This window comes from Leucoraja erinacea, chromosome 16 (assembly GCF_028641065.1).
Source record: "Leucoraja erinacea ecotype New England chromosome 16, Leri_hhj_1, whole genome shotgun sequence".
Classification (NCBI taxonomy): Eukaryota; Metazoa; Chordata; class Chondrichthyes; order Rajiformes; family Rajidae; genus Leucoraja; species Leucoraja erinaceus.
The window spans coordinates 14,190,178-14,204,253 of record NC_073392.1 but is presented as its reverse complement, the minus strand read 5'-3'; the positions used below and the strand labels follow the sequence as shown (position 1 = coordinate 14,204,253).

Genomic DNA, 14,076 nt, shown 5'->3' with positions numbered 1-14,076 from the left:
ATAAGTACACGTTGTGGATGTATTCAAAGGTTACAAAGGAAACATACAAGTTTTTTTAATGACTTCCATCAACATTAAACCTGAATTATTCATTTACAAATGTTTAACATGCAGCGACGAGAAGAAAAGGGTGTGCACACAGAAATAGAACATTTGCAAATCAAATCAAATTATCCAGAACAGCTTTCTAAAATATGCTGCTGCTTTTCAGATGGCAATATACAAAAAAATTGAAAAAGGATAATTTGAACAAAATCTTTGTAGCTTTTCAACTTAAAGAACATTACAAATAGATCCTCTTAATTACAACGAACAAGAAATTATTGGCTACCCAACAATTTCTATTGCGGCATCAAACTGTGCCTTAACTATGTATCTGGATGCAGCGAGCTATAACATTAATGTGTAGAAGAATGTAAGTTGAACAGTTCGCCATTGATTTCTATTCAGGTGCATATTGTTTTTCATTACCTTTGCCTTGTGCCTCATGCTGAGTTCTGTGTCTGTTTCCTCTCGTATTCTATATTTGGTATACGAAATGTGCATTTTCAAAATTATATTTCATGACAAATAACATCGAATAATAATTTGTTTTCACAGCTATCCCGAGATTCCCTAAGGAGAGCATGAAACCCATTAAGGTGGAGGAAGGGGAGTCTGTGGTGTTACCATGTAACCCTCCCAATGGGCCACCACCATTAAATATTTATTGGATGACCAGCAGTAAGTACAGTCTCTTATTTAATGATAACAGATTCTATAACCGGTTGCTCAACTAAATTGTTAAATTCTATCTGCTTACCATCTGGCAATTATATTAAAACATTTTTTTGGGCAATTGGGCATTCTTGCCCATGTGAAATTTTTGCGGATGTCATGAATAAAATAAAAGTCACGTAAAAGGAAAAGGCTGAAGTCTAATTGGTTTCCATTTTGCAATCGTTCTCACGTCATTATAAAATCATATTACTCTTCTGAAGCAAGTAAAATATTACAATGTAGATATAGGGTAAAGTCAGGTTAATAATTTGAAGTGAATTATGAGGGCATAAGTGGAAATTAACATGATTTAAAGGTAAAATGAAAGAGTCATGAATATATGGAAATATCTATCAGACAGCCCCCCCCTGCTACACACTCTGTGCTTTGTGTGGACAGCTGCCTCACTCAGCAAATTGTGAAGTTGCTGGGAATTGAGAGCAGTTCCTATACTGAACTGCTGTTATTTCCTTGTGGAAGTGCCACCAAATTCAGGATGAGTGCAAAGAGAGGTACTGAAATTGTATGGTGCTCCCTAACTGTTTTCCTAACTGCTCTCCAATTTTGATGAGGATTGACTTGTTATGTTTGATTTGTTCTAATTAACTCAGTGGAGCACAGTAGCGCAGCTGGTAGACCTGCAGCCTCACAGTACCAGAGACCAAGCCAAACTTTGGATGCTGTCTGTGTGCAGTTTGCATGTTCTCCCTGTGACCTTGTGGGTTTCCCTCGGATGCTTTGGTTTCCTCCCATTATCCCAAAGATGTGTGGGTTTGTAGGTTAATTGATCTCTGTAAAACTGCCCCAAGTGTGTGGGGAGTGCATGACATAAATCTAATGTGAATGGGTTGGTGGTTGGCGTAGACTGAAGGTCCTGTTTTCATGCTGCATCTTTAAACTAAATAAACATTTTTATCCTTTAAAAAGTAATTCTATAATCTTCATTTTCTTTAATTATGTGCTTTTTTTTAAAGTAGTTTTATTGCTTTTTATAGTTTTGAATGTTCCTGGATGATTTTAAATCGTTTCTAATGTCAAGGCCGTTCATAGTTTGATAGCCTGACATTCTGCTATTCAAGCAGCATGACATGAAACTGTATAAAACCTTTCTGCAGCAATAGCCCTTGCCATTTAGTATGGGGTCTGAAATTCTCAATCTTCTACTACACTCCCTACACACTCTTGACTATGCAGCCCAAATTAGCTCACACTCCATCTACTAGTTTGCAGATAACACCACTGTGGTGGGGGGCCCACTCATGAAAAAAGATTAGATAGAATACACGAAGGAGATGGAGGAAACATAGAAACATTGAAAATGGGTGCAGGAGTAGGCCATTCTGCCCTTCGAGCCAGCACCGTCAATATGATTACGCCTGATCATCCAAAATCAGTACCTCGTTTCTGCTTTCTCACCATTTCCCTCGATTCCATTAGCCCGATGAGCCATATCTAACTTCCTCTTGAATACATCCAGTGAATTGGCCTCCACTGCCTACTTAGTAACATGATGTCAGGACAATAACCTCTCTCTCAATGTCAGCAAGTCAAAGGAGCTAGTTATCGACTTCAAGAAACATGGTGGACTACATGCCCCAATCAGCATTAAAGTTGCCAATGTGGCAATGGTTGACAACTTCAAGTTAGTTTGCGTTAATACGGTAAACCCTCTTTTTTACCAACCCCTTTCTAATGGCCGCTTCCAGCCCCGGCCGGACCCTCCTTCACCCACCACACAGTCCACTCCATTTGAGGAGGCCTCTTCCCCCCGCTAATCTGGCATGGCCCAACTTGCCCACTCCGACCAACATCTCCCATCTACACTAGTCCCACCAGCCTGCTTTTGGCCCATATCCCTCCAAACCTATCCATGTACCTTGTGAGTTACTCCAGCACTTTGTGTCCTTTTGTGTATTAAAGTTCATCTTGTCCGTTATAATGAGGTTTACTGAATTATCAATGATCTCTCGTCTACCAACCATATTAATACAACAGCTATGAAGGCACACCGATCCCTCTACTTCCTGAGAAGACTGAGGAAATTTAGGATATGACTCTTACAAAGTTCAACAGATGCATCATAGAAAGCTTATTGTCAGGTTCCATTACAGCTTGGCTTGGGAACTGCTCTGTTGTTGTAGCACATGCCATCACAGAGACCAGACTCCACCTACACTTCAGACTGCCTTGGAAAAGAGGCCAACATAATCAAAGATTGTCCCACCCCAATCATTCCTCCTTCTCCCTGTTCCCTTGAAAGTGTGCAGCACCAGACTTGGGAACAGCTTCCTCCCCTCAGTTATCAGGCTCCTGAACGGTCCCAATAAGCTATGATACATCCAATTCACTTTCCCCACATTGTAGACATTAGACTTTGTTCATGGAGCTGATGCGCTACGATGCTGAGAACTATATTCTGCATTCTGTATCTTCCGCTTTGCTATACCTATTGTACTTTAGTTAAACTTGCGTGTATTAATGTATGGGATCTGTTTGGATATCATGCAACAACGTTTTTCTGTGTACGTGTGACAATAGTAAACCTACAAGCATGGTAACTTGAGAGAGGTCATCGGCAGGTGTCAGCATCATGTTATGTCTCAAGATGCAATTATCATTTTGAAGGTTTAATAAATTATTATGTCGATCAATTTCAAAGTTTCTGCTGAGCAAAGTTTGCTATTCAAACAGCATGTGTTTGCACTTTGTAATACAATATTGAAATTACCTCCATGATGAAATTCTCTGAAGAATCAACAGCAATTAGGAGAGGTAGTTGCTTAGTGCAATTTCCTCCTTCATTAAAAATATACATTGATTATTTACCTTTTTTGGTGTTCCTGTCTACTGCAAATATCAAACAAATGATGTGAATCTCATTTTTTTCCATTTGTAAAACCCCTGTGATTGTTCATTGTGGTTTATGTGCATTGCCGAAAGAGTTGGCACACCAAAGGGAAATTGACTATTTAGCCTTGTGCTCCTTTTCATAAATTCCTTTCACTAAATAAATAACGTATTAAAATGTGCCTTGCTACACCTATGAGAATAATTGCATGAAAAAAAGGTAAAGGGGAAGAGTTATGAGTTTTTAATTAATTTCTGTTGACATTCACGGCCTACATTATTTATGGAATCAGTCATTTGAATGAATCTTAAATGAGATGGAATTATTAATTATCAATCCAAAGGCAAAATATGACAGATGCTTAAAAATCTTTAATAAAAGCAGGAAGTTCTGGAAGCATGTAGCTGGTTAGACAACAATTGTGGAGAGTGAAACAGGATTAATGTTTCAAGTCATTAACTGATTGTTAGTAAGGTTTAGTTGTGAAATCAATCGGTTTAGTAAAGATTAGACTATAATGATAGTCTGTTTTATTTTTCAGAGATACAACGCATCCAACAGAACAGCAGAGCATCCCAAGGACTTAACGGAGACCTTTACTTTTCAAATGTGCAGTTAACTGACAGTCGGGATGACTACATTTGTTTTGCCCATTTTTCCAGAACGAGAACAATTGCCCAGAAAGAGCCGATCAGCCTGATTGTTACAGCCTGTAAGTTTCACTTCTTCTGGTAACTCTAAAAAAACAAGTAGCAATATATAGTGGTAACATCTCAATGGATATGGCTGTGGAGAAATACATTGGGAACAAAAGCAATGTAAGTGAATGGCAGTAGTTGGGTCAATTTAGTGGAATAAAGATGAGGAATGTTAATTTACATAATTTTAATTTGCATTTTGGGCAGTTGTTGCTGATATCTTGTGAAACTGTTGAAGGATCCATCATGAGTGCTTTACTTTTCTCTCAGCTGCTCCTTTCTTCAGATGCACTGGTCATTATATTCAACCCATCCTTCCTTCTGACCAGCACTGTGTAAAATACCTACTCCTGGTGGAGTAACCTTGGTGTTTCTGGGTTGCATTTCACTTGACGAGAGTCTATGTCAACATTTGCCTGAAGTAGGAAGAAGCAATTCTAAAAATCACCTGGACTAGGACCTCGGGTCCCTATATCAGCAATTCCAGGTTTTTCTCTCCAGGCCTGAGAGAAAGAAACACAAGCCCATAACTTGTGTAAATATAACTTCTCTGCTAAAAGTACCAATATTAATCCATGTGTACAGTTTGAACTTTTTGTGCAACCCACAGTCCAGAATGTATCGCGCAGTATCTTAGACTTGACAATTTAGTTATTTGCCATTCGGGCAACCTTCACAAACTGAAGATCTTGTCCTATCTTGGATAGTTTCAGGGAATTAAATGATTATTTATTGCCATCATATCATGATGTTTATTACTGTACAATACTTAAGTAGAATCCCTTGAATTGAAGAATGATGTAGTTTTGCTTCTCTCATACAGTTTTCCAAGATCCCGTCATTTTAATCTCAATCGAGCTCTTTGGTTTTAGGAGAGATATTTGCAGAACTGTTTTAAATGTCATTGGTTCCCTTGTGGATGGCTTCATGTGTGCAAAATCAATTGGGTGGGCGTGGCTGTAATTCTAGTACACGTCTAAATGAATCTCAGAAGATTTTATATTTTGAAGTTAATATGAAAACATTGGTGCCTCATGCCTTTTATGAAACATCATGTTATTCATCCAAAAATTCCATTGTGACCTATATTGCTAGAAAACTGCATTCAATAGATCCTCCCAGCTCCAAAAAAATTACCTTCTCATTGCAATACAACTTTCTGTATGAGCCTGCTGTAGTTTGGCCAACAATCTTTGCATCCTACCAAGAATACTAAATAGTCTTGTTATTTATAAAACAAGGCACCTAACTTTGTCCAAGAATGATTCATGCTTGCATTTGAGCATGTAACGTCATCCATAATACTTTCCCACAAATCACAATTGTACCATGTCCAATCTTGCATTTGGAATATTGTGACATGTATCAATAGAATTATGAGTAATAAAACCCTCGTTGTTCCTTCAAACTTTATTACTGTTCCAGGGACGCCGGGATAGTATTAACTGGTCTGATTCTTGCCTAGATTTTCCCTCCAATTTCTTATTCATTTGATATCTGAACCAGATACATGAGTTCAATGCTCACGATTGCAATGTGGAGTTTAAAATCAAATGATCACATAGATCTGGAATTAAAATAAGAAGCTGTCTCAGCAGCAGTATCCATAAAATTATTGGATTGTAGCTGAAATTTCATTGGGTTCATTCATGTTTTTAGGGGTAGGGGATCTGCTATCTGTTGCTCAGTCTGGTCTTCATGGACTCCACAGCCAACAGTATAGCTCACTTTTAACAACCCCCTCAGTGCAGTGGACAGTGAACTGGCATTGCTACCGACATCATCCACCTGTCCACAAAGAAATAAAAATAACGCCTAATTGTAACCCTGCCTTAAATCTTGTGCAGGGAATTATTGGAGAAGAACAGCTTTGCTCTAAGTAAATCGAAGTTCACTCATTGTTTGATCTGATCCAACTACTTGTTTGGGCCTCCTTTTAGTTCACCACATCATGTCCCACTTTGGAAGATTTGATTGGAGGGTTTCTGTAACTTCAATATTTCTCAGCCGTAAGGGTCGGTGGCACGGTGGTAGAGTTGTTGCCTTACCGCACCAGAGACCCAGGTTCGATCCTAACTACAGGTGCTGTCTGTAGGGAGTTGATTTTCTCCGGGTGCTCCAGTTTCCTCGCACACTCCAAAGACGTTCTGATTTGTAGGTTAATTGGCTTCGGTAAAATTGTAAATTGCCCTAGTGTGTGGGATAATGTTAGCGAATGGGTTGATCGCTGGTCGGCATGGAGTCAGTGGGCCGAAGGGCCTGTTTCCATGCTGTATCTCTAAAGTCTAAACTCCAAAGTGAACATGGTGGAGCAGTAAATCAAGTTCTGTCACTTCCACCTGATTGAGAAGTTTTGGATCGGTTCGTTCAAAGGGTGTGGCAATGATTGAATAACATTTAGTTCTCTGCCATTTCAGGCCCTTTGCATGAGAGCATGTGGTCGCCTCTGGGCTTTTATGTTCATAATTGTTGTTAGTGTTGAAAAGGCAAGTTGAGAGAGGTTAGCTGCTGCAGGAATTTGCGGAAAACCTGCATTTGAATTCTAAGTTGCTGACTGGAGAAGTGAATAAGGGTGGGGTGGGGTGGGTGGAGAGAATAAATCTGGGTGCTCAGCCAAAACATTAGGGCAGTTGGAAGACTTGAGTGTTTGTTACCTTTAATCCAGCTAATGAAATATAATATCAGATCCAGCATCCACAAAAACGGGGAGTGGAGTCTTACAATACATGAACTCTATTCTGCTTATTTCACCTTGCTTTCCATCAATAAAAATGCTCCAATTCTCTTTCCAAACTTTGGGGTGTTAGTAACTCATGCAACAACTCAATGTGTTGCAAGTCTTGTCCTTTGAGCTGCTGGTAGCTGTCAGGGGCTCTAAGGGATATTCCTTCCTATTAACAAAAAGGAGCACCCTGGAAAACAAAGAGAGCGTGTGACCAGCAGAAAGAAGGATTTGGCAAGCAAGGGGGTTTAATGGCAAAAGAGATTAATGACCCAATAGGATGGGATGACAAGTGTACACTAGTGTATTGATTGCCATGTTGACCTACATCATGATAAGTGTATTACTCCGACTGCTTCATGCCTTCTCATGCTTAATCCATCATGTTATTCATCACTTCATCTTAATTTGATGCAATATCCCCTTCTCTGGGTTTCAATATTCTTGCAGGAGAAGAAAGCACAAAATATGAGATAAAGAACCACACACATAATCGGTTCTGGCTTTCTCGCCATCGGTTACCTAATGACCGCAGAGAGGAAGACAGTTTTCCTCATTGGAGCCTCATCTCAGTTGACCATTGGAGATTCCTTATGCTAACTTGATGTCATGTTTTCGATCTGCTTGATTTGCCTCGCCTGACTTTAATTGAAGAGTTCCCAGAATCTTGGCAAATTAATAGAATCATAAATTGGGAAATCCTTACCATTTTTGCCATAATTTTCTGATTACCAATTACAATGCAGTCCACATCTCAAATTGCACCTTAAAGATGAAGTCAGTGGATTAGAGCCATTTTCCTGATGACTGCCAATATCCTTGGCTTTAATCCCTCTTACTTCTGATGAAGATGAACTTGCAGTTATGAGTAAACATGAGCACACTGATTACAACAGAGCTGCTGGCCAGCTGGATAAGTGCCTTCCAGACATTCACAACTTTGCAGCATTCAAATACGGTGTGCACTTACATATAAATTTAGAGATACAGCATAGAAACAGTCCCTTCAGCCCAACCAGTCCAAGCTATTCATTGATCACCCATTCATGCTAATTATATGTTGTCCTACTTTCTCATCCACACCCAATACACTTGGGGCAAATTAATGTGGCCAATTAATCTCCAATCTCACACATTTATAAAATGGGAGGGGGGGAGGGGGCGCGAACTGGAGCACACGAGAGAAAGCCACGCGGTCACAGGGAGAATGTGGAAACTCCACACAGACACCATTAAGGGTCAGGATCCAACCTGGGCCTGGGTTTAGTTTTTAGTTTAGTTTATTTCACTTGTACTGAGGCACAATGAAAAGCTCGTTGTTGCGTGTTGTCCAGTTTGCGGAAAGACTATACATGATTACAATCGAGCAATCTATAGTGAACAGATACAGGATAAAGGAAATAACATATTGTGCAGTTAAGTCCGATTAAGGGTAGTCTGATGGTCTACAATGAGGTAGATGGTAGTTCAGGACTGCCCTCCAGATGATCGAACGACAGCTGGGAAGAAACTGTCCCTGAATCTGGTGGTGTGCATTTTCACTTCCGTACATCTTCCCTGATGGGAGCGGGGAGAAGAGGGAGTGACCGGGGTGATTATGTAGATGGAGTTAATGAAAGGGAAGTTGGTTCGTGTGATGGTCTGGGTCGCGACCACTGCAATTTTGTTGCATTCTTCGATGAAGCTGGTCCCAAACCTTGCTGTGATACATCCCGATAAAATGCCGCATCTGTAGAAGTTGGTGAGAGTTGTGAACAGGAGCTCCACTGGCTGATCCACCATGTGGAGTTGAACTAGGTCCCAGATGTACTTCATTGCTTGTCCCTCAGTTCAACGCCAACAATGGCTGGCATACCTGCTGGGGCTATTACATCTATTAATTTAAACAGGCGGCACAGTTGTATTCTAAAAAGTAGATTTAGCTAAGATTACTTTTGTTGTTAATTGTATATGTATACTTAAAAAAGTAAGTTATTTAAAAAAAACGTTGTTTTATTATTATCTATCTTAATTTTAGCAGTGTTAAGCATCCTTGATTGCGAGATATTTTAAAACCGAGGAACAGGCCTTGTTTCTCAAAGTTTAGTGCTGGGGGCAAGGTTGTTGGTATGCGAGCACTGATAAAGAGTAGGCATGACTGGAGGGCAAGTCTGAAGTGCAAGCCCGAGTTGTGTGTTTGGAGCATATCCCTGCCCAATGTTTTTCTGATATCCAATGGTATATCCATCTTTCTTTCTGCTGTGGACTGTTCAGACGAGGGTCAGCATGCATTGGGAGTTCTTGCTTTTTTTTTGTTGTGAAGAAAACTAAACAGGAAACACTGCACATTGGGACATATGAAAGCCAGATGCCAGTCACATCACACCGATATATCCAAGTAACTTCACACAACCTTGCATTTGTCCAAAGTGCGATGCTTCCAGAAACCTTGTTTTATAAATGAAAGCATCGTCATGTTATATTGGCCTAACTAAAACGCAGAAGTTGATAAAATACACAGTATCCTTTTCTTAAAAAGAACTGTTTAAACAACAGATGAAAATATTTTTAGATGAACGACAGAATTTGTCAGTGTGAAAAGCCAGTTATTATGGTATTAATCAATTTGGCCAAAAGTGTAATGGGATCGAGCATTTATTTGCAGCAGAGACGATCCCATCATCTATGATGGATCCATTTCATGCTTGGAAATGTCATCCACAGAAAATTACTGAGCTGTGCTGAGCAAATGGAGCTCAGACCTATAGTTACACAGGTTAGAGGAACCCCCAGTATAGATTAAATACTACCTTTTTACATTCTATAGAGCATCCTTGCATATATCTATTCATGGGTTGACATTTATGATTTCTGAATCTATCTGGGCATTCACACCATCCTGAAGAAAAGATTGCATGTAAAAATATCTAATACTTGAAGATTTCCAGGAGTATTTAGTCAAATACTCATACCCATGCCTCTGTTGTTTGACATTAGCCAGTTTATTTCTCCAGATGACATTTCCAAGCATTAAATGGATCTGTCATGGTTATTGAATCATCTTTGCTGTCACTATAACTTTAATTATGTTACAGTTTCTTTAAATGAATGTATTAATATCAAAGTTACTGGTTTTGCACCCCCATTGCTTCTTATTCAGGTCTGTTCAAAAAGTTATTTTTATGTTTAAAGTTTTTGATGGTTTCTTTGTCTTTCATCTAGTTCAGCATTTATAGCTCAATTTAAGTTTGTTGAACATGCCACCTTCCTTTAATATTTTTTTGGCTAATAAACCTTTGAGAATCTGTTATCCAAACATGCTTTACGAGGATGTTGCCAGGACCCGGGGGGCTGAACTATAGGGAGAGGTTCGGCAGGCTCAGACTTTATTCCTTGGAGCACAGGAGGCTAAGTGGATGATCTTACAGAGGTGTATAAAATGATGAGGTAAATAGATAGGGTGAACAGTGATGTAGGCAAATCAAAAATCAGAGGACATAGGTTTATGGTGAGAGGGGAAAGATTTGATAGGAACTCAAGAGGCAAATTTTTCATGCAGAGGGTTGTGGAATATATGGAACGAGGTGCCAGAGGAGATTGTTGAAGCGGGTACTACAACAACCTAGAAAAGTAATTTGGACAGGTACATGGTTAGAAAGGTTTAGAGAGATATGGGTCAAATGCAGGCCGATGGGACTAACATAGATGGGGTAACGTGGTCGGCATGGACAAGTTGGGCTGAAGGGCCTGTTTCTGTGCTGCATGTCTAAAAATATAGAGGGGGGTTTAAATATTTTGTTCTGTATTACAGCTATGTGCTCTAGAGTATCTACCTCCAGCTGTAAGTATATAGGAAAGGTTTTGAGGGATATGGGCCAAACGTGGACCAATGGGACTAATGTAGACTGGGCACCTTGGTCAACATGGATAGGTTGAACTGATGGGCCTGTTTCCATGCTGTATGACTCTAAAAAAATATAGATGAGTTTTATATACTTTGTCCTGTATTCCAGCTACATGTTGCAGTGTATCTGCCTCCAATGGTACAATTCATGTGCTTCTGAACTGAATTGGGTGACAGTGCTGTGACGTTTAGCATTTTCTGCCCAGCCAGTTGTGATGAGACTCCACTGTCGGGAATAATTCCTAATATTTCCCTTGGATGATTGTAATGAAACAGCATATCTGTAAATTAATTATCTTCATCCTATCAGCTTCCTGTGCTGCTGAGTTCATTTTCAGCTTGACAACACATTAACTTGGACCCTCAAGGCATTCTCTTGTGAGCAAGACCATGGGACAGAGAGAGAGCTTGTGACTTGGAATGTTAATCTCCTCCTACCATGTGAGCAGAATTGCCTCATTAATATATGAAACACATTGGTCCAAAATACATGGGCTTTTCCATTGTGTTGGTGAGCTTACAAATGTTTCCCTTGGCATCGTGAATGGAGAAACTTTGATCAATTACAGAATTGGTCTCGTTCGTACAGAAACCATTCTGATTCAAAGCATAAACAATCAGGCCAACCATGTTAAATAATTGAAGATTTAATTAAAGCAGTTGAGTATAAATCTCTCCTGGAAGTCCAAGTTCCTTTACAGTGGCATCCTATTCCAGCTGTGTCGGTGCCCGCAAGTAACTTCAGCATATCCTTCCTTCTTAGTCCTTTCCTTTGTTCCTGGAAGTATTATACTGCCTGTGGTTCCCGTGCTGCACAAAAGATGCAGTTACCACACACTTTAGTTTAGTTTTGAGATACAGTGTGGAAGCAGGCCTGTCAGCCCACCGAGTCAGCGCCGACCAGTGATCAACCCGCTCATTAACGCTATCCTACACACACTAGGGACAATTTTACACATACCCCAAGCCAATTAACCTAAATACCTGTACGTTTTTGGAGTGTGGAAGGAAACCGAAGATCTCGGGGAAAACCCCTCGCGGTCACGGGGAGAACGTACAAACTCCGTACAGACAGCACCTGTAGTCGGCATCAAACCCAGGTCGCCAGTGCTGCGAGAGCTGCAAGGCATCAACTCTACCGCTGTGCCACCGTAGCCGCCACTACTTGAAAATCAGAGTGAAAATGGGCATTTTGAGAGATCCAAAGTGCAAAGTATATTCAGAGGGGTGAGACTTGTTTTCAAACATGGAAGAGGACATTTTAGAAACTAACTAACAAAGATGTGCAGACGACAGACACAAAATGCTAGTTGCTTTTCCTTGACCTAGGGGAACTGAAACTGCCTGGAATTACGTGTATTCCCTAATCCTATATCTGAACATTCTGCAAACTCTCCGGCTGATGCTTTGGAAAGCTTCCACTTTATCTGAGCCCTGAATGGGTGGAAATAAACACACTGAAGTTGCTGACATCTAACTAAGTTTATTGAGGAGGCACCTTCTCTAGGTCACTGTTAAAAGGCTGACATTGGACCCAATAAACCCCAACCACATACAGCCATTTTGAAGAGGCTTAGAAAGGTCACAAGTGAGCTCAACACTCCACCAGCACCCATTTCATGGTGGATTCCCTGCTGTTATTGTCCAAATGCTGATCAGCCTTACTTTGCTTTCATTTCCAGAGCTTCTCCTTTTTACCCTCAGTCTCTTCCTTTCTCTTTCATGCAACATCTGCTTCTGATATTCCCCCCCCCCCCCCATCCACTCTGCTAAATGTAAGGACAGTTGAGAGTGTGGGTAGGTTCCTACTGGCTAATCTTTCTTGTGTGGATCTCTGGTGTTATATTATTTCATTAGTCTATTGGTTCCTGCTTCCACCTGTTAGGCACTATTTACCATTGAATGTGAAGAATTGAACATTGTATATTCAGTAAATATAGCATTGATAATTGTTTTCATGTCAAAGTATGGTTATAAACAATCTTATGCTGTCACATTTTCAAACAGTCTATTTGTAAACCAGTCATGATCTGATGATGAGCACGAGGTATGGGAGCAGGTCATTATTCAGTGCTGTTTTAATCAATGTTGGCTGTGATGGAGATGGAAGTAAATTCACCATTCAGGTTCCGAGACCCACACCTGATCACTATTGATTGATCAATAATCAATTGATAATTAATTGCCACGAAGCATAAATCTGAGGTTAATTTGCAATGATGTTATATTACCCTCCCTTCACAATGCTGATACCTGTTCCCTGTCCATGCGCAAGGGTGAAGGAAGGCTGCCTGAGCAATATGCCAAGCACTGCCATTATTGGAAATGTACTCCAGACTGATTCCTTAGGTAACACAAATTTGAAAATCATAAGTTTGCAAGACATAGGAGCTGAATTAGATCATTCGGCTAATTGAGTCCACCCCGTCATTCAATCGCAACTGATCTATTTTTCTCTCTCAACCCCATTCTCCTACCTTCTCCCCATAACCTTTGACGCCCTTACTAATCTAGAATCTATCAATCTCAGCCTTAAAATTATCCAATGACCTGGCCTCCACTGCAGTCTGTGGCAGTGAATTCCACAAATTCACTCCTCCCCCCCCCCCGTCTAAATTCCTCATAATCTCCATTTTGAAGGCATGTCTTTTTATTCTGAGGGTGTGTCCTCTGGTCCTAATTGGACATCCTAAAAATATATTATCTATATACAACTCTGTATTTATGAAGTTTACATTATTTTACAGTGAACTCATGAGAAACTTTGTCTTTGGTTATGCATTGCTACATGTTAAAATTATTATTTTGTTCATGTTTTGTGCATTATAATTTTGTGTTTTCCTCATACTGCCTTATTTTATTTTATTTTTGTTGACTATTTTTGTTTGTTCCAGTTGCACATCCCAATGACACAGAATCACCTGTTATTGACAATGGCCTGTCTGCTGGTGAGTCCTATAAAGCGTCAAGTAAAGCCACTTATTTAGAATTACAGCACACTAACAGCTGCTTATGCTTCAAGCATAATAATACAAATCTTAACACTTGGCATTAATCCAATAGCTAAGAATTTGCAGCACAAAAATCATTAATGTTTTCAGTGACATCACTTGTATTTGGCTGAGAAACGTTGATTTACGATGTCAAATTTTAACAAGTGAATGTA

General features: G+C 39.9%; 1 protein-coding gene across 8 annotated transcripts in view; it reads left to right on the top strand.

Annotated features, from left to right (window-relative positions):
* Window positions 1-14,076, top strand: part of chl1b (cell adhesion molecule L1-like b) — a 610,347-nt gene that overhangs the window by 255,280 nt on the left and 340,991 nt on the right. For 7 of the 8 annotated variants that reach the window (XM_055647708.1, XM_055647706.1, XM_055647709.1 and 4 more), the window contains 3 exons: window positions 601-723; window positions 4,149-4,319; window positions 13,805-13,858. In XM_055647708.1, coding sequence (XP_055503683.1) covers window positions 601-723; window positions 4,149-4,319; window positions 13,805-13,858 — 348 coding nt within the window. The remainder of the gene's footprint in view (window positions 1-600; window positions 724-4,148; window positions 4,320-13,804; window positions 13,859-14,076) is intronic. The other variant, XM_055647710.1, reaches the window with a different exon arrangement.